The sequence below is a fragment of the Nicotiana tabacum genome, chromosome 23, assembly GCF_000715075.1.
Source record: "Nicotiana tabacum cultivar K326 chromosome 23, ASM71507v2, whole genome shotgun sequence".
Lineage (NCBI taxonomy): Eukaryota > Viridiplantae > Streptophyta > Magnoliopsida > Solanales > Solanaceae > Nicotiana > Nicotiana tabacum.
Genome location: NC_134102.1, coordinates 128,954,687 through 128,978,826, shown reverse-complemented (window position 1 = coordinate 128,978,826; position 24,140 = coordinate 128,954,687). Strand labels below are relative to the sequence as shown.

Below are 24,140 nucleotides of genomic sequence, written 5' to 3'. Positions count from 1 at the left end.
TGTTTTGGTGAGCCTTACTCTATTCCGGGCCTGATGTCATTTGAGTTGTACATTGTGTTTTAAGGTATACCCGGTGCCTTGTTGCCGACACTTCCATACTACTCTTCTATTGTACTTAGAGGCTCCGTAGATTTATTGTAGGTGGTGTTTGATGTTGGGAATTAAACTAGAAGTGTTGGTATTTAGCAAACATGTTTTTCATTATATATATAAACTGGTAATATTTTAAAAATTATGAATGAAGCTGCTAATGGAAATGGAATGAGAGTTGTTAATGAAATTTTTTCAGTGTTTGATTAATGGAGTGCATCTCCTCTTTATTCATGGTTGAGTTTGGGTAGAAGGAAATATAAGAGGCTTGCTCGGCCGGGTTCACTCGGTTGAGCGCCGGTCGCGCTCCCCGAGTTTGGGGCGTGACATGGTCGGGGGAGGGGTTAGGGGGTTGAGGTGGTTTGGGGGTGGGCTGGGTTGGGGGGGATTGGTGGGTGTGGGGAATAGGGCGGAGAATGTTGAATAAGAGTTTTGGAAAATGTTTTCCCTACTTTTGATAGGGAAAATATTTTTCTCCAATGGGAGGAAAATGAGTTGATAAGAAAAATATTTTTCAAAACATTTAAGCCAACCAAACATGAGAAAATTGAAAAATATTTTCCTTCATACCAAGCACACCCTAATATTAAAAAGAAAAAAGGAGAGGGAGAGAGATTAGAGAAAACACTTGTAAAAAGAGATGGGAATATATCATAATCTGTACTCAAATAGACATGTCATAAATCGTAACATTACGAGTTTAATTCTTAATGACATCATAATCGTTGTTAATTAGCTAGACTAGACTTACTTTTCTGTTAAATATACAAAAGAATGTGTTACTACATTACATTGAGTTTTACTTTGTTCCCATGGTATTATAGTAAAAAATGTGTAGTGTGGGATGTTAATAAGAATGAGTTAGCATTTATATTGGGATGCTTTGATGATAAGAGCAATTAGGAAATGCATAAACATAAATTAATCAAAGAAAGGAACTAAAAAGAGGCAGTTTATAAAAAACAGCAAATAGAAGCGCCGAAGTTTTTTTTTCTTTTAGCGCCGAAGATTAATATAAATGTAACGGCATGAATAAAATCATTTCATCCTTAATTAAATATCTTGTGTTTGAGCTCTGAAAATAAAACAAATTCTAATAAGGAGTCTTCAATCTTTTGTACTTCAATCATTAAACAAATTCTAATAAGGAGCTCTGAGATTTGAGGCATGCACTCCACGTTGAATATTAGGACTTTCCGTCAGACGCCGTTCACGTTTTAGGGGAAGCTTTTATACTAAAAGACATAAACAAAGTGATTTTGTACCTTACACTAAAAAAACTAAAAATAAGATTCTTTTGCTGCTTTTTCGCTAAAAGACATGACAAAAATAGAGTAAACAAAAACTATAAAATAAGATTGTTTAATTCCCCAATGATAGTGGATTAAGCGCTGCTTAAGTTTCTTATAATAAAACAAAAACAATATGGTGCATTTGGTACCGAGGAAATGTCTTCGTTGAAAATGTGTTAACATAAAAAACTTATGTTAATCATTTTTTAGTATTTAATCACCTATAAAAATATATAATAACAATACAAAGAAGAAGATAGAGTATGAGAATACTAGTGTTCTTGAGCCGTTTACGAATTGGTTGAAACAAGTGATACATAAAGTTAATATTTATCAGAAACAATAACTTGCGAAAATAAGTTAAGTATTTTCATCAATACTAAAAAAGGTTTAAGTATTTTCAAAATTTTGCTCAAACATACTTTTTACAAAGTTTCTAAACTGAGTTTGCAACAACAACAACACCACAGTGTTATTCCCACAACTGAGAATTGAGGAAGCTAGGACAGGCAGAGAGTTTGTTTACGATAGATCCTCAGTTAAAGAAAAAATAAAAGAAGCACGGATAACAAGTAATAATACAATATATTTAGATTTGAGACTAAAATAGCAAAATAAAAGATGAAAGAAGCACTGATAACAAGTAATATAATACAAAATATGTAGTAATAGTCATCTAAGGATAAAATAATACCATACTAACACTAATACTACTTAACTAAGGAGGATCTGAACTGAGTTTGAGAACACAAAATATTCAACGCTTCAAATAAACACAAGCAGTTCTTTAAATAAGTTTTTTATTTTTATTAGACTAAAGAGGGGAAATGATTAAATTGATTGTAGAGAAACAAAGAGCCCATTTGGACATAAGAATTTTTTTTTTTTTCAAAATTTTTTTACTTTTTTCCGAAATCGTCACTTGTTCATAAAATTTTTAATTTTCACCTGAAGATGTATTTTGAAAATTTTCAAAAATTTGAAAAATTCAAAAAAACTGCTTTTCAAAATTTTCACTCAAATCACTCACAAAACTTAAAAAACAACCCAAAATTATATTCATATCCAAACATAACTCTAAATTTCAAATATTATTTTCACTTGAAATTTTTTTACTCCTATTTTGAAATTTTACAATTCTTATTTCAGACGCCCACAAAAGTACTTTTCGCAGAGAAATATCAGACGTGTGCTAAAATGTACTTTTGATAGAGAAATTAGATACCATTATGATAAGGTGCATCAGCGAATCGTATATATAGCATTCCAAATGTTTTCTTAGATCATCATAATTTATTAATTTTGTACTTTGACTAAACTCTTTTTATTTTTATTTTCATTCTCTGTTTTCTTTCTTTCTTTGTTTTAAATATCTTTTTGAAGTTGGGTGACCCGGAAAATGGTGAACAAAAAATAAAGAATGGAGAATGATATGATAGGCCAATTGTAACTGCATATAGCAATATTCTTTTTAGAAAATACTATAAACCTTCTCGCGAACAAATTACAGAAAAATTAAGCTATTTTAAAGTTGACTTTCCTCGACTTTGTATAATACAATTGTAGCGACCTGCTTTGATTTAGAAAGAAAAAATGTTATGGAGTTGACAACAAATGAATGAAGATTTTCAAGTTAACTTTTCTCGACTATGATGAAATTTATGATGACGAAAGAAGAGAAGGAGACGCAAGTGAAATTTCAAGTACATAATCTTTTTATAGATAATTCATTAATTTGGCAATATAATATATATATCTCATCTTACAGTTTGGTATTACTTTTAAATTATGTGTTATATCAATTTTTTTCAATGTAAATAATTAATTTGTACAAAGCAAACTATAAAAAAATTTATTTTATCTCGTGATCCAACACAATTATATATTTCTACATTAGGTGTTTCACACGTATAAAAAAGTACTTTCTCTGTGAACATGTTTGGCTGGACACAAAATTTTAGAAACAAATAAAGACTTTTATAATTTATGGTTCTAAACAAGTCAAAAAGACCTCAGAGTATTTGTGTGGTTATAAAAGTTTCTCATTAAGGGTAAAATTATAAGTTTAAGCTAAATTATTTTTAGATTTAGAAATTAATTATTTTTTTTGAACGAATAAAAAAAAAATAGGTTTACATAAATTGAAACGGAGAGCGTACAAGCTAGGACCTGCCTAACAATTTGTGGTAAATTGGAAATATGAAATACTGTCAGTTTGCCACAAAATTTGAGGTATAGTAAATCCCATCACGTCACAATTTCACATGACTAAAAAGGTTATATTACCAAGAGAATAAGTGTGAAAAGTAAACTTTTACTTTTTGACACCGAATCCCAACTCATTTCGAACTGTTATTGATGTACCCACTTGCCTCTTTTCCCTCTCAATAAAGACATATTTTTCTTGTTTTTCGTAAATGTATTCACCTATAATCCTTTGATACCAATTTAACTTCATCCAATATATAGTCCAATCCCCCAAAAATTGATACCCCTTCTTTAATTTTGAGAGTCAAAATGAATTGTTATTTGACCATAAGTTTTTTATATACTTTTTAAAAATTTTAAAGTATTAATTATTATAACTTATAGTATTTTTTAATATAATTTTTAAATATATAAATTTTATTAAAAAAGCTGAAGATTCTATGAGGCCGAGAATTAGTTGAGGTAAGTTATGCAAATGTAATTGTGCTTTATTAACTATTTTTGTCCATGTTAATTATTTTATTTCTCTAAATCTCATACTTTAGTTTTCTGAATACTAACCAGTCCATTCTTTTTATTTGTCTTTAAGCCTTTAGAAAACTCCTTAATAATAAATTATCTAATATCATTAATTTTAAGATGTATTTGATTAAATTATCATATATATTCCTTAAATAGGTACATGACTTTCGTGAGTGGTAATGGCGAAAATAATCAAAGTCAAAATGACAAATATTTTAAACCTTTCTTTTACTAAAATGACAAAAAAATGATGAACGAGAACAATATGTAAGTCTTTAAAAAAATTTAAAAAATTCATTACAAACATATCGGAAGTGCTACAGCTACTATTAGTACAGCATATAGAGTTTTTGGTATCTATTTTCTTTTTTTCTTAACTAAATTTAAATTAATTTCAAAAGAATGTAGGTTTAATCTTATATTAATGTGATTTAAAATTAAATAGTACTTACAATCAATTTTAATTCTTCAAAGTTATTATTCCATTCATTTCAAATTATCTGTCGTGGTTTCTAAAAATAATTGTTTTAAATTATTTGTCATTCTAGAAGTTCAAGAGTAAATTAATTTTTTTTTTCTATTTTACCCTTATTATTAATTATTTTTGAAGACTACAAATACCCTAATTATGAGTAAATATTAAATGAAGTGAACTTATATCTTAAGACAAAAATAAGAATAAAATAATTAAAATTTTTTCTTATTTAATACTTTAATTTATCATTTTAGAAGTTCAAGAGTAGATTAGTTATTTTTTTCCTATTCTACCCTTACTATTAATTGTGTTTGAAGACTACAAATATCCTAATTATGAGTAAATATTAAACGAAGTGAAATTATCTTAAGATAAAAATAAGGATAAAATAATTAAAATTTTTTCTTATTTAATATTTTTTTTTAAGGAGATGTAAAAGAGAAATATAATAGATAATTTGAGTTTTGCTTATGTAAAGGAATCGGGGGTTTACGTAGTAATTAAGGTCAAAAACCAGGGTTTAAGTATCTGACAGAATCCAACCCCTATAGCTTTTGTCGTAACTGCGACGCCACTCACAAACTCGACGCGACGGTTACATCCAAAAATAATCTCGAACTCTGAAACCAAACCCTTAAAATCTTTATGCACTCGATTTTCACATTATTTACGATTTTGTCTTGAATTGTGTAGCACAGTATTAATTTCCCAACCTATTCCCTTTTCTTGAACCTCTCTGCTTTTAGCTGTTCTGTTTACATTAAAGTTCTTCCAGAACAAGACAGTAGTAGTCCCTTCAACACCCCCCACCCCCACCCCCTCAACCAAAACAACAACTGCTTAACTCTCAGCTTTTGGCAAAGGTAAGTGGAAAGCTTTGGTCTTTTTTTGGTAAAAAATCAAAACTTTAATATCAATGTGGATGTTAATATAGTGTTGAATGATCATCTGATTTTTTCTTGATCCTTTTTGTTTCTTCTAATGTAAAGATTGGATTTTTTTTTATCTACTGATCACTTCTCTAGCTGTATATGTGTAATATATGTATAGTTCTGTTTCTTATTTTTTTGCATGTCTTGTGTAGTTGTGTTATTGATGAGTAATGGGATAGGGCAATGTGGATTTTAAGTTCTTTTTTATTTTATTTGTTTGGATTAATGGGTGTTTGGTGTTTGAACTGTTTTGCTTATAGAGGAGGGTTTTAGGATCAATGGGGTTTTAGACTTTTGTCTTATTCTTTTAGGTAGTAAAAAACAAAATTTTGGGCCCCCTTGCTTTACATGTGCTTGTTAATGGATAATTTGCTTTTCAATAATGAAACATGATGAATGGTTGTAATGTATGTCATTTATTGCAACGTACCAGCCGGATTTTTGCGGAGGGGAGTCAAAATATATACATAACAAAAATTGACCTATATACACGGTATAATTTCCGGTGAAGGGGCGTCAATTGACTCCCCTTGGACAAGGGGTAGCTCCGCCCCTGCATATCAGTTGATTTCTCTTCTTATATTAGGAAGAAGATCGTTTTTTGGTTGGTTACTGCAGAGTCTTGATGAAATTTAGGTTTGAATGCATTATTGTCAGGGAAAAAAAGAGAGGCTCCCTGCTAATTTGAGAACATTTGGGTCAAGCCTCAACTAGCAGGTAAAATGTGTTCTTGTTATCAGTTTCATTACCTGATTTCTTTTCTTGGGCGGAGGTTAAATTGTTATTTTTTCATCCCAAGAGATTACCTTTTTTTTAAAAAAAAATAATTGTGTTTGGCATGATTTTAATGTAAGAAAGTTGAACAAAACTGTTTTGTTGTTAATTTTGGATTAGAGTCTATTTGGGGCATTAAATGTACTAGCATGCACAATATCTTCCCCGTTGGATATATGTATGGGCATCCGTGCTTTATAATATTCTTGGGCTATCCCACTCAGGTATAAGGGTTGCAAGTTTATCCAATTCAAGTACACATAAAATTTAACCTATGTGAATTAAGGCATTAAAAGTTTCTATTTGTTAGACAACGCCTACATGCTGTCTTGCTGTTTTGCTAGTGGCATAGAAGAGTTCTTTGCATGAACAAAATGTATTTGTTAAAAACGCTTAATTAAGATCATCAGCGTGTGTTCTTAGGTTGTCAAAGAGAGGGCAGACATGATTATTTAAGCCTATTGATGTTCTGAATTGAATTTATCGGATGCCCTTGCATGCTAAAGCCAAGTTATTTTTACGTTATCCCTAGAGTTAACAAAATGGCCAGTGAAATAATAGGGTAAAGATTTTATTTAGGGGCTATTATGTGGTCCTAAAAGGACAATATGGTCTAAGCTTGGTTGAGACACTTAACAAAAACAACGAAGTCCAATTGAGGTTGTGGGAAGACAAAATAAATTTGCTTAGTGATTCTCTCCAATCAATCAACTGTCTCAATTCCAAAGTAGCGGGAGTCTGCTATATAAATCCTATATATCCATCTGCTCTATTCGGGCTTATTTCATTCAAATATAGGATAATTCGTTTCTTAAAGAAAATTAGGTGCTCTCTATAACCAAAGGTTCTTTGACATTTATCCTTACATTGACGTACAAGTATCTAACCAGATTAGTAAATATTAGACCTAATGTAAGTGTAAGAATAACAATTACATCATAATCCTAACTAGTTGGTATCGTTTTTGTGAATCCTTTGTTTCCATTGTGTTCTGTTCTTGCTAAGTCTACATTGATTCCGAGAGTTTATAGGTCTTGGAACTCTACGATAGACCTACTCGTGCTCTTTTTTCACCTTCAGTCATCATAATGTTGCACCTGTGACTGGTACATTTGGAGGTCACTATCAAATAATCTTGGGTGACCTTTGATTTTGGTTCCTCCTATTTTATCTTTGTGTGCAACTTGCACTTTTGTAGGATAACTTGTCCAATATTGTATGATCGGATATCCATCTTAACATTCACATTTTTATGGAACTCATCTTTTGATTATGTTGGGGGTGTAACATAGATAGTCTCACGACCATTATATGGAACTTTCCCTTTATTTTGTCAGGTATTGTTTGGTAATTTAGGACTCTTATTACATCATCTTCTCTTAGTTAAGAATTTCATGGAATTGCTTCTACCATCTCAGGTAAAGAAGGATGAGTATTGCAGCGATTTAGAGCTCTAAGGTCATTTAATTGACCTTAATGAAGGAAAATATGCTGACACCATTTCCAAAAATACCACTTTGTGCACCTTAACTAGCAGCTGCATTGTTACCTCCTTATGTGCTTTTGGCTAAACCAAAAACCTATTTTAACAGTATCATCCAATCACCAAAAAGATATGAAAGTTGGTTCTTCTTGTAAAACATTCTCCCCTTAAATGAAAGAAACAACTCAATTTTAGCATCTGGTATTTGAAAATGATTGTTGGAATATCTTTATGGCAGGCTGGCAAGTTAACATCCCGGTTTTGGTTTCCCGTTGACTGTCCACAGTCCAAGCCCCGGCTTGGCTAGTCAGGCTCTTGGATGTATACTTCTTTTATGCTCCATTATGATGCAAAGTGATTGATATCCATTTATATATTTCACAAAGCAATGTTATTTGAGGAACTAATTATTCTAGATATAGGACTAACAATATCAATTAAAAATCTTTGATATGCTAATATGTTCATGTTTTACTTCTGGAATTATCTAATTATCAAATCAAATCCTTTGGGAAGGCTGGCAAATAACTCATCCCAAGTAAGGCTGACAAATGATTGTAAAGAACACGGAGCCATAGTCAAACGATCCCATGTGCCGTACTATACTGCTGTCTTGATCGGGCGTAATGCTCCCCCCTTCATCATAAGGCGTGCTTTCTCACCACCTAATGATGATCAAATCACGATCATGGGGTTGCCCGGTTCTAATTCCATATGCAGAATAGAATGGAAATCAAGACCCCGAAGCTTCTTTAGTTCCAGATGATGCGGATCCAATCTCATCTCCTGAGCTATACCTATAACTTATGCAAATTTTGATTTTCCCGAACTTAGTTAATAAATAAGGCGAGATGGAGACCCTGATTTGGACCCTCGTGATCGAGCTTATGATTGTAAAGAACGCGGAGCCATAGTCAAACGATCCAAACCAGGTTGAGAAGATAGTTTTTTCCTGTTCTAAATATCAAATAGGCCATTTATTTTATAAAAAATGTCACAAGGGTTCTGGACTTTTGGGTTTGTTTAATCTAGTGAGATATAATAGCTATGTGGTCTGTGATCGTATAAATGCTTCTAAAACGAATGGTATGTTTTCTTAAACAAAGCTTAATGGGCTTGTCTTATTGCATGGGGGTGGAATTGTTTTGAAGGCATTGCTGAAGTATTTTCTCATTGTTAGATGAATTATGCTTACTTTTTTTCTGTTCTTTCTCTGTAGTATATTCTTGAACCACTTTGTTATTTTCCAGAGTTAGATGGAGCATGATCTTATTGAGCAGCAAGTGCCTTCAGGTACTCTGAAGGGCATAATTTTCAATATCTTATCGGAGACTGATGCAGTAAGTATATGTCAAACTTTTGGTGTAATTTAAATTAGAAAGCATGTCTGCTTCATTCTCTTGGTTGCTTGCAGTGGATCTAGTCCCACTGGCCAAAGTAGCTTGTCTCAGTTTTCTTTTCTGTCATTCGCAAAACGGTGTGCGATCCTAAATAAAGGTTTCATTTACTAACAATTACATTATAAATACCGTGCTACTTCAAAATCTGTCAGTCCCCAGTTTTATTCCTGGAAAATCTCAAATTGATATGAACTATGAAGTAATCTAAAACAAATTTGGAGCCCGGAGCCCACCTTTCTATAAACTGCCATCTATTTCTTAGTCTAGTCATAATAGGCTATGTCAAGTCAAACTAAGGCTTATAAATTTGGTATGGATGTAGTTGCTAATTTAGACCTTTCTAATAAATTTAATTATTAAATGGAGATTATCCACATTTATGCCTTTCCTGCTTTTCTAGGCCAAATTGGCAGCTAAGGTTATTGGATCAGTGAACGAAGTAACAGATCCTGCATTGGGGTTTCCGAATCCAATCTTTGAGTGCTCCACCTGTGGTGCAAAAGATGGGAAAAAATGTGAAGGTATGAGTGGAAGCTGATGATTTGCTAATAGCTCATGCATTACTACTTTCACCTACACTGGAAGTAATTGTTTTTAATATTTAGTCTATTACATCCTTTCCAGGTCATTTTGGATTAATAAACTTCCCGTTCACAATACTCAATCCCTATTTCATATCTGAGGTTGCAAAGATCCTGAACAAAGTATGTCCGGGATGCAAATCTGTGCGTCGTGATAAGGTCAAGGTCAGGTACTATACACTCAGTACTGAAACTTGATACCATTTCATTAAAGACGAGAACTTTAGCAGCATAGCTTATTTTTCCAGTAACATATGTGGTAGCTATTTGTCACAAAAACATCTTAGTGGATTCTTCAGGTAGCTATTTGTCATAATTCTTCAGGTAAATCACATGTAGGGAAGTAATTCCTTTTTATAATTCAGTTACTAACAGTTGTTTAGTGTTACTTTTGTTAATGCACTTGCTCCAAGTTCCTACTCCACCATTCATGTTTTAGCTGATGTAATTTGGGTTTTGATAGTAGTTAGTTTATGGAGATAAAACGAGTTGGCGTAGCATTGTTGTGGCGAGGTAGCATGCTATGCTGGTATTCTGGGCCACCACTCAGCACTATACAATGAATAGATGCTATTTCTTGTGCATTTGTATAAACAACTGTGTGCATTTTCACTTTCCTAAACAATGCTGTCAGTTTTCTGTTCATGTCCTGGTGGAATCAGTCACCACAAATTGATTAAAATCAGGTTTGTAGGGGAAAAATAGCACCTTGTATTTAAGAAGTCTGTTACATCTTACTGGTTTCTTAGGCATATCGCCTTTTTTTACTTCCATCTTATGAGTACGGTTGAAGTATTTTGCCTCTTCAGACTTCCCTCCTCTTATGGAACATTCAGTCATTCACAGATATGTGGTCATGTCCAGTTGTCTTAAGAAATTGGTAGCCCTTATTTCTGTTGCATATAATCTCTTAGCAAGAAGGCACTATGTACTATTGTCTGGAAGTAGTTCAGAAGACTTGGAATTAGTTACTCCGGTGGAATCGAGAGAAAACGGATATGAGCTCATTTGTCAAGATGACATTTATTACTTTCATTCTTGTGTAGAGCTTTATCATATGTTTATTTCTTGCTATTCCATTAGGCAGTAAAGATGCGCTATTTTTTCTTAAAAAAAATTCCATGCTGTTATGGTGGTTGGTACTTCACATTCGACACATCGATATTGGTGCTGTTCTTTTTGCTCCCAGGGTGAAAATTCTTTGCTTTGCCTTTTCCAGGGTGCTGATACGACATCTGCCTGCAATTACTGTGATGTGAGTCTTACTGGCTGTAAATTATTATATTCTTCCCCCCTGTAAAAATTTCTTGACCTGTTATCTGTCTGATAAGCAGGGAATTTTAAGAGGTTATCCACCAATGAAATTTAAAGTATCTCCTAAAGACATGTTTGGAAAGACTGCCATTATGGCAGAAGTGAGCGAAAAGAAGCTTCAGCAAACTTGTGGAGGAAGTTTGGCTTCTGACTATTGGAATTTTATCCCAGATGATGCACAACAAGATGCAAGTTTAAATTCTTCAAAGTACAAAAGAGTTTTAACACATGCTCAGGTAACAAAAATTCTTACCAGTTTCAGTTGGTTTCTTGCACTGGCCTATCTTGTCAAAATTTCACCCTGTTTTTTTAATTTTAAGATTAATTTTTTTGGGGAGGTAAAACTTCTAGTTGTTGTTCTTTCTTTTCGTGATATATTTTATCTTTCCTACTGATTAGACACAACTTGAAGATTGAATAGCCCTTTCACCGATAACTAAGAAATTACATGTGCTGAAGCCCTTTTTAGTTAGCGTATATCTTTTACCAGGAAGATGCAGCTATATTTCAGTTAATATATCCATTAGAATGACGGCACAGTATTGATAGTTTTCTAGATCTTTCCCTCTTCATTTGTAGTAAAATCAGAAGCTTTTTGTTGTTTCTCGCTTGCGATAATCGCCTTGTAATGAAGGGTTAGATGAGGAATGTAGATCCAAAACTTCTGAGTTTAGCTGAATATTTAGCAATATGTATGTTTTTGAACTTTGAATAAGCAGCGCATTCATTTGCTCTTCAGTCAGAACACCTAAATAGACACCTGTACTTGCACCAGATTGTAAAGCTGGTCCCCAGCTCCCAATTTCCCCATTTGAACACCTCTACGTGGCGGAGTATCCGTAAAAAGATATATGAATCGTTCCATTTGAGGTTGATGTATGGAGATGAAACCAGAAATGGATTTGGCTGATTCAGTTTAATATCTGAAATTTTTATAAATGGTGAGTTTGGTTGAAGAAGGCGCTTGCAGCTACTGGAGTACATACTATAAATTTCTTTGGATTGTAGTGAAGCTACCATAGTGCTTGGATGGGGTTGAGCTTTGTAGTTTGAAGAGCTTAAATGGATAGAAAAAATGATGAAGAGATTGATGGAGCCAATCCCTACCGGTGATGATTTTTTGGTAATGATTCTGGGATTTTGGACGATTGAAAAAAAAAAATAAGCAACTGATTTTGGTGATGATTTTGGGTTGTTGTTCGGTGGGCTTTAAGCGAAGAAGGGGTATGCATCTGATTAAAAAATTCTGTCAAGAAAAAAATGATTAAAAAGAAAGAAGTGGGACCTGCAATTTTACGAAATGTCAAAACTCAAGAAAAAGTGAATGAGTGGAAGACTGGAAGTAGAAAAGTTTTATATTGTCCAAATCTGCAGCAGTTGAACAGCACGCACGATCAGAGTGTTTGTTAATAGCCATTTTGTCAAGCACAGGTGGTTAAATGGAAAAAAAGATGAGAGTTGCTTTTTGGGGTGGGGTGGGGGGGCTTTAAAATCTGGTGCAAGTACAGGTGTCTATTTAGGTGTTTTTTTAATACTGTCATGCACCCTTGTCAAATACCGTCCAAGCTTTCTGATGGAACAGTGAACCAGCTTGTATCTGTGTTTTTCATTAGTGATTTATGTTTTTGCTGTCTTCCCTTCTATTCTTTGGTGCATCTGATTAACATTCTGACTTTTAGGTATATAGCATTCTGAAAGATGTTGATCCAGGGTTTCTTGAAGGACTTCTCAGAAGGAAGAACTCAATCTTCCTTAAAAGCTGCCTCTTGACTCCCAATAGTCATCGTGTCACAGAATTTGGGCAGCACATGATATTTGTAAGTGATTAGAAATGTGTGCCTTTTCTTTGATTGTATCATTGATTTACAGTTTTTGGCACCCAGCTTTCTTATATCCTGGTCACATGCCGCTTTTAATATCCCAGGATGAGAGTAATAGGCTTTACAGAAAGCTGATTGACTTCAGAGGGACAGCAAATGACTTGAGCATGTGTGTTTTTAATAGAATTAAAGTTTCCAAGGCAAGAGATGCAACCATGTTTTGCTTTCCCTTTATTTTTTAGTTTTCCGTAAAACAATGTTACATTTGATTTGAGCCTATGCTACTGCAGATACGTGCGGAGAGGTCACTAACCAACGATCCTAATGCCCCTGCTACTGGTTTGAAGTATGTGAAAGAACTGGTTCTGGCAAAACGCACTAACCATGCTTTCCGCATGGTTGTGGTTGGTGATCCCAACATAAAGCTAGGTGAGATTGGTATTCCGTGTCATGTTGCGGAGGATCTCCATATGGCGGAACCCCTAAGTTCACGGAATTGGGAAAAGTTGACTGATCACTGTGATCTTATGATTCTTCAGAAGGGGGCGATTCACGTTCGTAGAAATGGTGTCTTAGTTCGTATTAGTGTAATGGATCAGTTGCAGAGAGGGGATATAATATATAGACCTCTTATTGATGGAGATGTTGTGTTGATAAATCGACCTCCATCTATTCATCAACACTCACTAATTGCTCTGTCTGTTAGGATTCTTCCAATAATTTCTGTTCTTTCAATCAATCCTCTTGTGTGTTCTCCATTCCGTGGGGATTTTGATGGTGATTGCCTTCATGGTTATGTTCCGCAATCAATCGATTCTAGGGTTGAGCTTAGTGAGCTTGTTGGTCTGAATCGGCAGCTGATTGATGGACAGAGTGGCCAAAATCTTCTTTCGTTAAGTCATGACAGCTTAACTGCTGCTCATTTAGTTTTGGAAGAAGGAGTTTTCTTGGACCGTTTCCAGGTGCAGCAGCTACAAATGTTTTGTCCTCATCAAGTGGGGATGCCTGCTATTGTACAGGCACCATTAAGAAACAGGAGTTATTGGACTGGGAAACAGTTATTCAGCTTGTTTTTGCCATCAGACCTTGACTGTGATTTTCCATCAAATGGCGTCTGTATTAGTGATGGGGAAATTGTGACATCTTCCGGTGGTTCTTCTTGGCTGCGTGATGCCAGTGAAAATCTCTTTTATAGTCTTGTTAAACACCATGGAGGTGACACTCTTGACCTCCTTTATGCTGCACAAGCAGTTCTTTGTGAGTGGTTGTCAATGAGGGGTCTTAGTGTTTCATTGTCCGATCTTTACATCTCTTCTGATCCATATTCTCGAGAAAATATGATTGATGAAGTCTTTTGCGGTTTGCAAGAGGCAGAGCGACTATCTTATATCCAACTGCTGATGTCGAGGTATAATCACGATTTCCTTGCCGGAAGCCTAGAAGTAAGCCAGAAAGCCATGGGTTTTAATTTGGAGTTTATGTCTATCATGCAGCAGAAGTCAGCTTCTCTGAGTCAAGCTTCTGTTAGTTCTTTCAAGCATGTTTTTCGGGATATCCAGAATTTAGTATATAATTATGCAAGCAAGGAGAATTCGTTTCTGGCTATGTTAAAAGCTGGGAGTAAGGGCAACCTGCTAAAACTGGTCCAACACAGCATGTGTCTTGGTTTGCAGCAGTCTTTGGTTCCATTATCGTTTAGAATGCCGCGTCGACTTTCTTGTGATGCATGGAATAATCATAAAGCACATCTTCCTTTTGAGAAAGCTCATAATGTTCCTGAACGTCCTGGTCCTTACATCCCGTGTGCTGTGGTTGAGAATTCATTTCTTGCGGGTTTGAATCCTCTAGAGTGTTTCGTGCATTCATTGACAACCCGTGATAGTTCTTTTAGTGGACATGCTGATGTTTCCGGAACATTGAACCGTAAGCTTATGTTTTTCATGCGTGATCTGTACAGTGGATACGATGGAACAGTGAGAAATGCTTACGGGAATCAAATTGTGCAGTTCTCTTACTACAGCGCAGAACAAATTTCTTCTACATATAACCGTGCTTCTCATGCAATTGGTGGCCATCCTGTTGGTTCATTGGCAGCCTGTGCCATTTCAGAAGCTGCATACAGTGCTTTGGATCTACCTGTCGGTGCACTTGAGCCATCACCTTTACTAAACCTAAAGGTTATCTCTCTATTTCTGCTGATTTATACTTTTGGGGCGGCATTACTATGTTATGTGGACTAGATCAATGTTCTTAACGACGTTTTCCTGGAAACTTACCCTTCTAGAAAGACATATCCTTGTAACCATATTCTTTGGTGTCACCTGCTGGACGTACCCCAAAAAACCAAATTGATTTAGGGTTTTCACAAGTTTTTAAAAATTCATTTATAGCAATTTCACCATGATTCAGAAAAAGGTTCTACTAGGATCCAAAAGTCATTTTTTTAATGAGAGGCCTTAAGCTGGCCCAAATACTAACTTATTCAATCAACAAATTCAATTGTCAACTTCGCAAGTTCAATCTATTCAATAATATACCAGAAATAACTGCAATCACTTGATGCTTTCTATCTTTAAATATTTGGCTTAGTTGATGATGAAGCTGCACTTCTGTTTTGCTAAATCTGTTCTTTCTAAAAAAAATGTGATATGACTCATAGGGTAATTTGCAATGACAATTTCTGCAACCTCATTTTTCCTGTATTTGACCTTTGATAGTGGGCATAAGTTTTAGTCTTTATTTTAGAAACCTTTTGCTTAGTGGCAAATAAAGTTGCAAGTGATCTTGGAGTGAACTCGGTGTTACTGTTAGAATAGGAAGAGTGAAGTTATTTCTGTATTTGATAGGAAAGTTAGCTCGAAAGATCTTTCACTCCCTTTTAGCATAGACAATAAAACTGATATGGATGCAACAGTGAATTAGTGGGACCATTTTGGTGGGCAAAAGTGAAAGTTCATGCTCAATATTATTAATATTTTTATTATTATTATTATTACTTATTATTTTTGTTATCATTTTTTTAATTATCACTTGAGAGCTTGTTCTCTGTTTGTGAATATTAGTGGGAAAATGATAGTAACCCGAGATTAACAAGAAGCAGCTGTAGCTAGGCATTGAAAACAGATTCTAAGAGGAAGAGAAACAGAAAATTGGAGGAGCAGAAGAATGAAGATGCAGAGAGAAAAGCAGCACAGGGGCTTGTAGACGAGATAGAAGGATCCATCTTTTATAAGCGTTGAACACACTGAAATTTAACAGCATCTTCCATGTTGGAAAATATTTGTTGACCTAAAAACACAGATAAAATTAAACTAATAGAAGCTTTCTATTGAATTGATCAAAAAAGGAAAAAGAATAGAAGCTTCCTATTGTCTTCAAAAGCGACCATATACACTTATTTTCTTTCTTCATTGGGGTTCATATTATTGATTTTTGCTTTCCATGTAATTGTATAGAACAAGCTATTGCAATGGTAAAACATCTTGCATGCCTTTCGCGATGACTTCTTAGCCACTTCTTCTTGCAAGATTATATGATCTAAATAATGTGATGTTGAGCTGGTTGCTGCTTGTCCTTTTTTGGCCCTTTATGATTCTTTTGTTGCTGAAATGCCTTGTAAAACTTTTCGGTATTCCGATGTGACTTTAACAGAAAATATTGGAAGCTGGAGTAAAGAGTAATAGTAGCGAGAAAACTGCAACTCTGTTTCTTTCGAGAAGACTTGGCAGATGGGCTCATGGTTTTGAATATGGAGCTATAGAGGTCAAGGGTCATCTAGAAAGGCTTCTTCTTTCAGATATTGTTTCAACCGTAATGATATGGTACACGCTCTTCCTACATTTTCAAACTTTTGCAATCCAGTTTTGTTGATATCCTTTCGGTTGATTCTTATCTGACTAAAGATTTCTATGATGTAGCTTCTCCCCTGAAACATGTAAAAGCACTCACAGTAGTCCCTGGGTTTGTCATTTTCATATAGATAAGGTAATGCAATAAGAAATTCATTTCCTATCCTTTTGTAGTTTTATTGGTTTTGTGCTCTTAAATTCTGCTCTCTCAGGAATATGTGAAGACAAGAAGGCTGAAGCTGAAATCAGTAATAGATGCTCTTAATATGAGATATAGATCAACTAGAATGGAAGCTGGAATTGATCTTCCAAGCCTGCATATAACATGCAAGTAAGATGCTTTGCTTTGGGTTTCATCTTTTAATTGTTATTGGATGCATGGAAATGGGGATATGAAATAAATTCATTCTGAATCCTCCACTACCTTATTGTACAGTCTCTTGATCACTGTTTAGGCCTTCGTATTCTCTTATTTCTTGTAAATGTTGTAGGGATTGTTCAGCCGCTGAAATGCAAAAAGCGAATTCCAAAATTTGCATCGCAGTTGCTGTGGTTGAGACCTCAAAAGATTCTTTTTCACTACTGGATACACTTCGTGATTTGGTGATTCCATTCCTTCTTGAGACTGTGATCAAAGGTTTAGATCTTTTTTCTGCTTTCCATATTATTGCCTAGCAAGCTGATGTATCAAAGGTTTAGATCTTTTTTCTGCTTTCCATATTATTGCCTAGCAAGCTGATGTATCAAAGGTTTAGATCTTTTTTCTGCTTTCCATATTATTGCCTAGCAAGCTGATGTCCTTGAGCTATGTACTTGTTAATTTGTTATTATTATTATTTTTTTTTTTTGTGAAAAGGAGTTTTGACTTCTGCTGTTATTGAAAAGAACATGGAATCTGTTCCTTGCTGGCTATGTTCCTGGTCATTTTTCATTAAAAAGGGATTTCGTTGTCTGTCAGTATCCATTTCAAGTTTATGACTTTTGAATCCATTCCTATTCAACTACGGGAAAATCTTTTAGTGATTGTTAACTAAATTTTCGTTTAGATATTTATGTTGTTTGGAAACTATTATCTCTAGGGGCTCAAATCATTTTACAAACATTTTGGCCACTTTAATGTGGGTTTAGAAACCATGAAATGGACATGCTATTTAGCTATGCTTTTGTCCTTATGACTTAGTCTGATGTTGAATGATATTGCTATAAAGGGAAACAACATTTTTCTTGCATGAATTTTTATGGAAGGAAAAAGGGAGTTGCTTGATACGGGCAGTATCAGGGTTGAGTTAAAGGTTAAACAAGAGATTAATTCACAGCTTTTGCAAAGCTGAAGTTACAGGAAAGTTTTGACATCTTGGACATTGAGTTGTTTAAAGTCATTTCTATCATTTTATCCTGATCTTCATAAAGAAGAGTGTAATTCGCATGTGAATTGTCACGCGTCTGTGGCCTCTTTAGATTATTGAAGTAGTTGGATTCCTTCGGTCAAAGATTGTGAAAAAGATTAATGAATAATATCTATCACAAATGAGAGGACATTTGAAAGTGACTTCAACATTGGATATTTGTTCTATCTCTAAAAGTTGTAGCACAATTTCTTCTTGTGGATACCTTTTGTTATTCTGGTGAGCTGCTATTTTAAAGTATTTGATTTTGTCGTTTATCTTTGATGTTTCCTTTTTTTTAGGTTTCTCCGCATTTAAAAAAGTTGATATCTTATGGAGAGAGTTGCCAAGTACATCAAAATCTTCCAGAGGCTCTACCGGGGAACTATATTTGCAGGTCTTCATGTCGGAAAGTTGTGACCGGAACAACTTTTGGAATGCACTTGTGGATAGTTGCCTCCATATAATGGATTTGATTGATTGGGAGCGGAGTCATCCCGATAACGTCCATGATCTGACTGTAGCCTATGGAGTTGATGTAGCATGGAAGTACTTTCTACGTGTGAGTTCTGGTTACGAGATTCCTGTTTTTTCGTCTAAATTTTCGACAGCCTTTTTTTTTGTTGATATATAACTTAACCACATTTTCTTTACTCTGATGTTAACGTTATTTCCACTTAAGATTCCTTTTATTCTTTACTCCAAGAATAAAATGGTACAATTCTGACAACGCTGAGTTAAAGTGCAGAATCTAAATTCTGCTGTCTCTGAAACTGGCAAGAAAATCCTTCCGGAACACTTGGTACTTGCAGCAGATTGTCTCACAGCTACAGGAGAATTTGTTCCGTTGAATACAAAAGGGCTGGCACAGCAAAGAAAGTGTGCTGGTGTTATTTCACCATTTATGCAAGCGTGCTTTTCGGTAATGTGATTCACATTTGACCTTTGTTCCGCTAAAAGGAAAGAATTTTGATAAAATTTATGTGTTGCCAATTTTCTTACTCTTTTTTCCCTTATTTTTTTTTTCCTAATAGTTTACTTCTCATATTACAAGTGATAACAGTTAATATGTCAAGGAGATGTATCTCCAAGTTTTGAAACTTTTCTGCGTGTTGAACCCAATGCAGCATCCCGGGGACTCTTTTGTTAGGGCTGCCAAGACAGAATTAAGTGATGATCTTCAAGGAAGTCTGGAAGCATTGGCGTGGGGAAAAACTCCTTCCACAGGGACTGGTTTTTCATTTGACATTATCTATTCTGAAAAGGTATAAAACCAATTTTTTTTTACTGAAGTTCACATTTGTTTTTTTTTTTTTTTTTGCGGAATTACCAAGCTGGTTTACCAATTATATTGCTATGATATGAACTCAGATGGATTAGCGTAATTTGGTTGTAGGAGAGAAAAAAATTAATAATATGATACTTGTCTCCGATGGAGTTGTTCTGCTCATGCTTTTAAATGGAAAATTAGTTCTAAAAAATCTGGCAACTATACAATCCTAAAGCAACTTGGGAGAATGCATGTGTTTATTGTTCAAGATAATCATCTCCTTCTTATTCCTTTTTGCATGCATTATAAAAGAACTTCAGTCTTCTCACCAAAAAGAAGATATGATTTTCACAGTGAATATAGTGCATATTATGCGATATTGTATTAATGTCTCCTTTTATTTGTGACTACGTATATATAAATAGAACGATCTCAAAATCCATTATTGACATTATTGACTATGTATATATAGATAGAACGATCTCAAAATCCATTATTGACATTACATGTGAAGTATTACCGCATAAGTTGAAAATATTTACCTTAGGGAAGCTGTTTTTTTGTAGAAAACCATGTTTTTTGTAGGGTTTCTACCTTTTTGGTATACTACTTGTATATGGGAGCTTTTATTTTGGCCCAAACATTTAATGATTATTTTTTTATAAAAAAAGAAACTTAATGTGAATAGATTCGTTCCAGTCTTGTCATTTCTCATCTTAATTTTATGGATCTGATAGACCAGGATAAGTGATATGATAAAACAATTTAAGACTTTGACTAAAATATCCGGACCTTTTTCATCAGGGATATGAGCCTGCTGCACCAACAGATGTGTATGCTCTGCTGGGCAACCACGTCACATCAAATAGACAAAAGGTGAAGGTCACTCTTGACGAAGACAATGAAACGGCTGACAAGGCTCTTGCACGACGTCTTTGTAAACTTGATGATCTCAATACAAAGAGATGTAAAAGCCAGTGGTCAATTGCAAATTTGAGAAGTTTCCTTTCATTCAATGACATAAAGAAGCTCTCTCAGGCATTGAAGCAAATGTTGTCCAAGTATGTCAATGCTTCTCTTATGCAATTCCTTCTTCGTTGATAAAGTTTAGTTCTTTTAAACTGTTATATTTGGAATTTGCGTACTTTTTCTCGTATTTCTTTGAAATTAAGTTTCAAAGTCATCGGAATGTTAATGACTCTGATTGGTCTATGCTAATATGAGTTAGTCCGGCGGGAGAATATCCGAGCATCTAGTTACTTTAGAATCTGATAGTAGATACTAACCCATCACCAACGAAAAAGTAGTCGAAGAAGAAAAATAGAATCTGACTATCTATTTAGCTGCAACTTATTGACTATGAATTATATTTCTCCTCCTCCTTATCTATGTATATTTTATCTTTACCTCTTATAGTAAGGTTATTCTTTGTTAACAAAGCCGAGCTGTTCCTCGGGGCAACCACTTGGAACACAACACGTGAACCCAACACAACAGAACCTCTAATCTTCACCTTTGCGTCAACCTTTGGGTTTCTAACAACCTGCTTAAAGCTCATTAGTATGTCAAAATGAGCCCATCTAACTTGTTAAACACAATGACTTCGATAGTAATTTTGTATTTTCAGTTGCCTGTCTTCTACACCAAAAGAAATTTAGCTAAAAGATTTTGTGTTTGCTTTCCTGGTTCAATATTTATCTCTTGAGTATTAATAGGTGTTTTCTTTACTACATAGAGATTGTGTTGTTATCTAGAGATTTTTTTTTTTTTTTTTTGTGCTTATCAAGTTAGCATATATTTTGATATGTAAATTTGCTAAATTGTTGGTCAGATAAGTGAAGTTAGATGCATTGATATACATAATATTCTTATCTATTGAATGATTTGCTTCATATTATTTTTAGATGATGTGTATGTAAAAGATATGATTTTACAAGGCACGGGTTAATGCGTAAGTTTGAAATGATCCAACCATTAGTATTAGATGGATTGACACGTGACAACTCAGATGCTTAATCAGTAGCTTCACGGTTAAAATTTTCGACGCATGACCCATAAACGATGAGACCCGACCCATTGCTGCCCCTAGCTCTTCATTACTCTCTTTTTATCTTTCTCCGTGGCTCATTAGAAACATATGTTTATTAATAGGTGCGTTAAAGCCAAATACGAATCTTAGTTTGAATTAGGAGCATATTTTTTTCCGTAGAAGCAAAATGGGCACTCAGGTTACTGATTTCTCATTGACTATCGAAGAAGCCTTCTACTTCTTTCTTTTCTTTCCAAGCACTCTCCTCTAGCTTTCAGGATATTCTCCAGCCGGCTTAATCCACGTACTACTTTAAACTAGCTAAACTGCCATTTATAATCAAGTGTTTTCTTCACCTAAGGCTTCTCGCCCCTTCCCCCAATAGAAAAAAGAATAAAAAAGATAAAAGGAAACTAAGCAAAGGAAGAGAACGGAAGAAAAAGTGAGCAAAATTTCCCTTCCTCTTTTTGGTTTTCAAAAGAAAGATTGGAGAGAGAATGTGCTATGGAGTAATCTTTTTTATATTGGATTGCGCATGAATTCTTCATCCATGACACATTATTCTCCATTTTATCTTGTTTTCTGCTGGGACCAGACAAGGGAAAGACGATGTTTCAGAAAAGATATATGTAGAGGCTTATTATTTAATCCTTTGACGATGTTTCAGACATTGAGTCTTCCAAGTTGAAGTATCATTATTTTAAATTTGCAACTAACTTATTCCTGATAAACGGACTACCTAAGCAAAACAGAAAGCATTATACTTGCCAAGACATTTCGGTGATGTCGGACTATATGCGCCAGGCTGAAATCATTCTCTGAATTCATATTTTACGTGAACAACGTCACACATACTTTATCTTCAATTTCTCAGGAGTATGCTTAAATCTGAGGAAACCCATTATTTTGCTACAATTTGTTTGTTCACGTATTATCTTTCCTTTTCATGTTGCTTACCCACCTTGTTGCTTTTCTCTTGTGGGAAGTGACTTCTCTATTTCAAATTTCTCACTAACTTATACTTGTCAAAATTGGTGCAGATATGCTATTGATCGCGAGTTAAGTGAAGCAGACAAGTCCATAGTAATGATGGCATTACATTTTCATCCCAGAAGGAGTGAGAAGATCGGAAAAGGAGCAATGGAAATAAAGGTGATCTAGATGAAAGTTATTCATGATTATTGAGAAATACTAACTAAAGTCATGAAACGAATGCCGATGAAATTGCTAGAATTACTTGGATTTTCTTTTAAGTTAAATCCACCTTTTGATGGTGAGGTGTTTGACATTGACCGCTACTTTTTACTGTTAATAACCAAAACCGGAGCTTGTGAAGAAGGGGGACATAGTGTCCCCCCTCCTCAATATCGTATGATAGGGATGAACATGCTCATCCCTTTACAGATGTTAAGCCTTAGATAGTTTGTGCCTAATATGAGTGATGTACAATGTTACCAATGTACTATGGGTAAGACTCCTCCCATTTACGTTTGACCTCGCGATACTACTATGTACTAAAATTACATAAGCAAAAATAGAGAAATACATGTGGTATATCTACTGATGGTCTTTCCCTTTTATCACAGATTGGTTACCACAAAGAATATGAAGATTCCCGTTGCTTTATGTTGGTACGTACAGATGGAACAGTTGAAGATTTCTCGTATCGTAAGTGTCTACAACATGCTCTGGAACTAATTGCTCCTCAAAAGGCAAAAACCTATAAATGGTTGAATGGAGCATCGCGTGGTCCCACTGCCTCATCCTTGCAAAATGAGGTCAAGTAAAATGATAAAGGCCTTCGATAAACTAAAATAAAAACGTGTTATATTCACTCGTTTACGGGTATGTATGTATACAGTGGTGTGTGTAAGTATCTGGTACGGGTACGTTTCTGCCACTTTTGAACAGGTGACACCCGCCAGACAAGGTACGTAGGCAACTGAAGTATTCATGTAACATAGTTGTACTAAATACGTGAACCAATTTTGAATACCCCGTTATCTTATGCTTCTTTTTGCTGCTCCCACTAAGGTTTGTTTGCCTTTCATAGGGTCTAAGGCAAAGGGAAATTAGTGGGAGTAGCAACGAAAAGCTCTGAGGGGCTATGCATTTCTATTGTTGTATCAGTAGAATGTTTCATCAATGAAAACATTTTAATCTTCTAGTATCCCCTATCTTCTTAGCCTAAATTTCTCTTTAGCTTCCATTTGTTGTGTTCTTAAAAGTTTGATTTAGAGTCATGCACCTAATTCAAGGCTCCTTGAGCTGATGGTCTATCGGAAACAACTTCTTTACCTTCACAAGGTCGGGATAAGGTTTGCGTATACACTACACACTATCCTCCATTGATCCCACTTGTGTGATTATGTTGTTGTTACACCTAATTCAATGCTGATATGATTTGTAATAGGGCATTTGAGAAGTTCTTTATGTTGTCTAAGTGCAGAGAATTCCAATAGTTTTCTAACATAATTAGGTTATTGTCCCTACCATATGATGCAAAGTTATTTTTAGTCTAATCGAGCTAAAATAGTTATAGGGAATTTGAATTTTGCTTTTGTAGGAAATGTCAACATTGTTAACCTTTGGGAGCTCATGCAAAATCCATTCCAATTAATGTGCACTTAAGTTTTCATATCATCTATAGTAAAAAAAGCAACCTTATGCACAAAGCATCTCGTGTTTACGCAGGGTCGGGAAGGATCGCACCTCAA

At 34.6% G+C, this 24,140-nt stretch overlaps 1 protein-coding gene across 7 annotated transcripts; it reads left to right on the top strand.

Annotated features, from left to right (window-relative positions):
- The first annotated feature begins 5,315 nt into the window (after window positions 1–5,315).
- LOC107766126 (DNA-directed RNA polymerase IV subunit 1) lies at window positions 5,316–23,593 on the top strand. Of its 7 annotated transcripts, none has more exons than XM_075246083.1 (20): window positions 5,316–5,450; window positions 6,177–6,236; window positions 9,027–9,116; window positions 9,577–9,697; window positions 9,801–9,922; window positions 10,977–11,012; window positions 11,092–11,307; window positions 12,751–12,888; window positions 12,996–13,091; window positions 13,182–15,068; window positions 16,543–16,712; window positions 16,809–16,875; window positions 16,952–17,070; window positions 17,231–17,376; window positions 18,427–18,686; window positions 18,873–19,046; window positions 19,252–19,389; window positions 20,199–20,455; window positions 22,464–22,575; window positions 23,010–23,593. In XM_075246083.1, the coding sequence occupies exons 3-20, from the start codon at window positions 9,033–9,035 to the stop codon at window positions 23,208–23,210; spliced, it is 4,344 nt and encodes a 1,447-aa protein (XP_075102184.1). In that variant the 5' UTR covers window positions 5,316–5,450; window positions 6,177–6,236; window positions 9,027–9,032; the 3' UTR covers window positions 23,211–23,593. The 7 variants fall into 7 exon arrangements, with proteins under 7 accessions (XP_075102184.1, XP_075102187.1, XP_075102188.1 ...); XM_075246086.1 differs by having other exon boundaries at window positions 5,318–5,450; window positions 6,156–6,236; XM_075246087.1 differs by lacking the exon at window positions 6,177–6,236 and having other exon boundaries at window positions 5,363–5,450.
- Window positions 23,594–24,140: the final 547 nt, after the last annotated feature.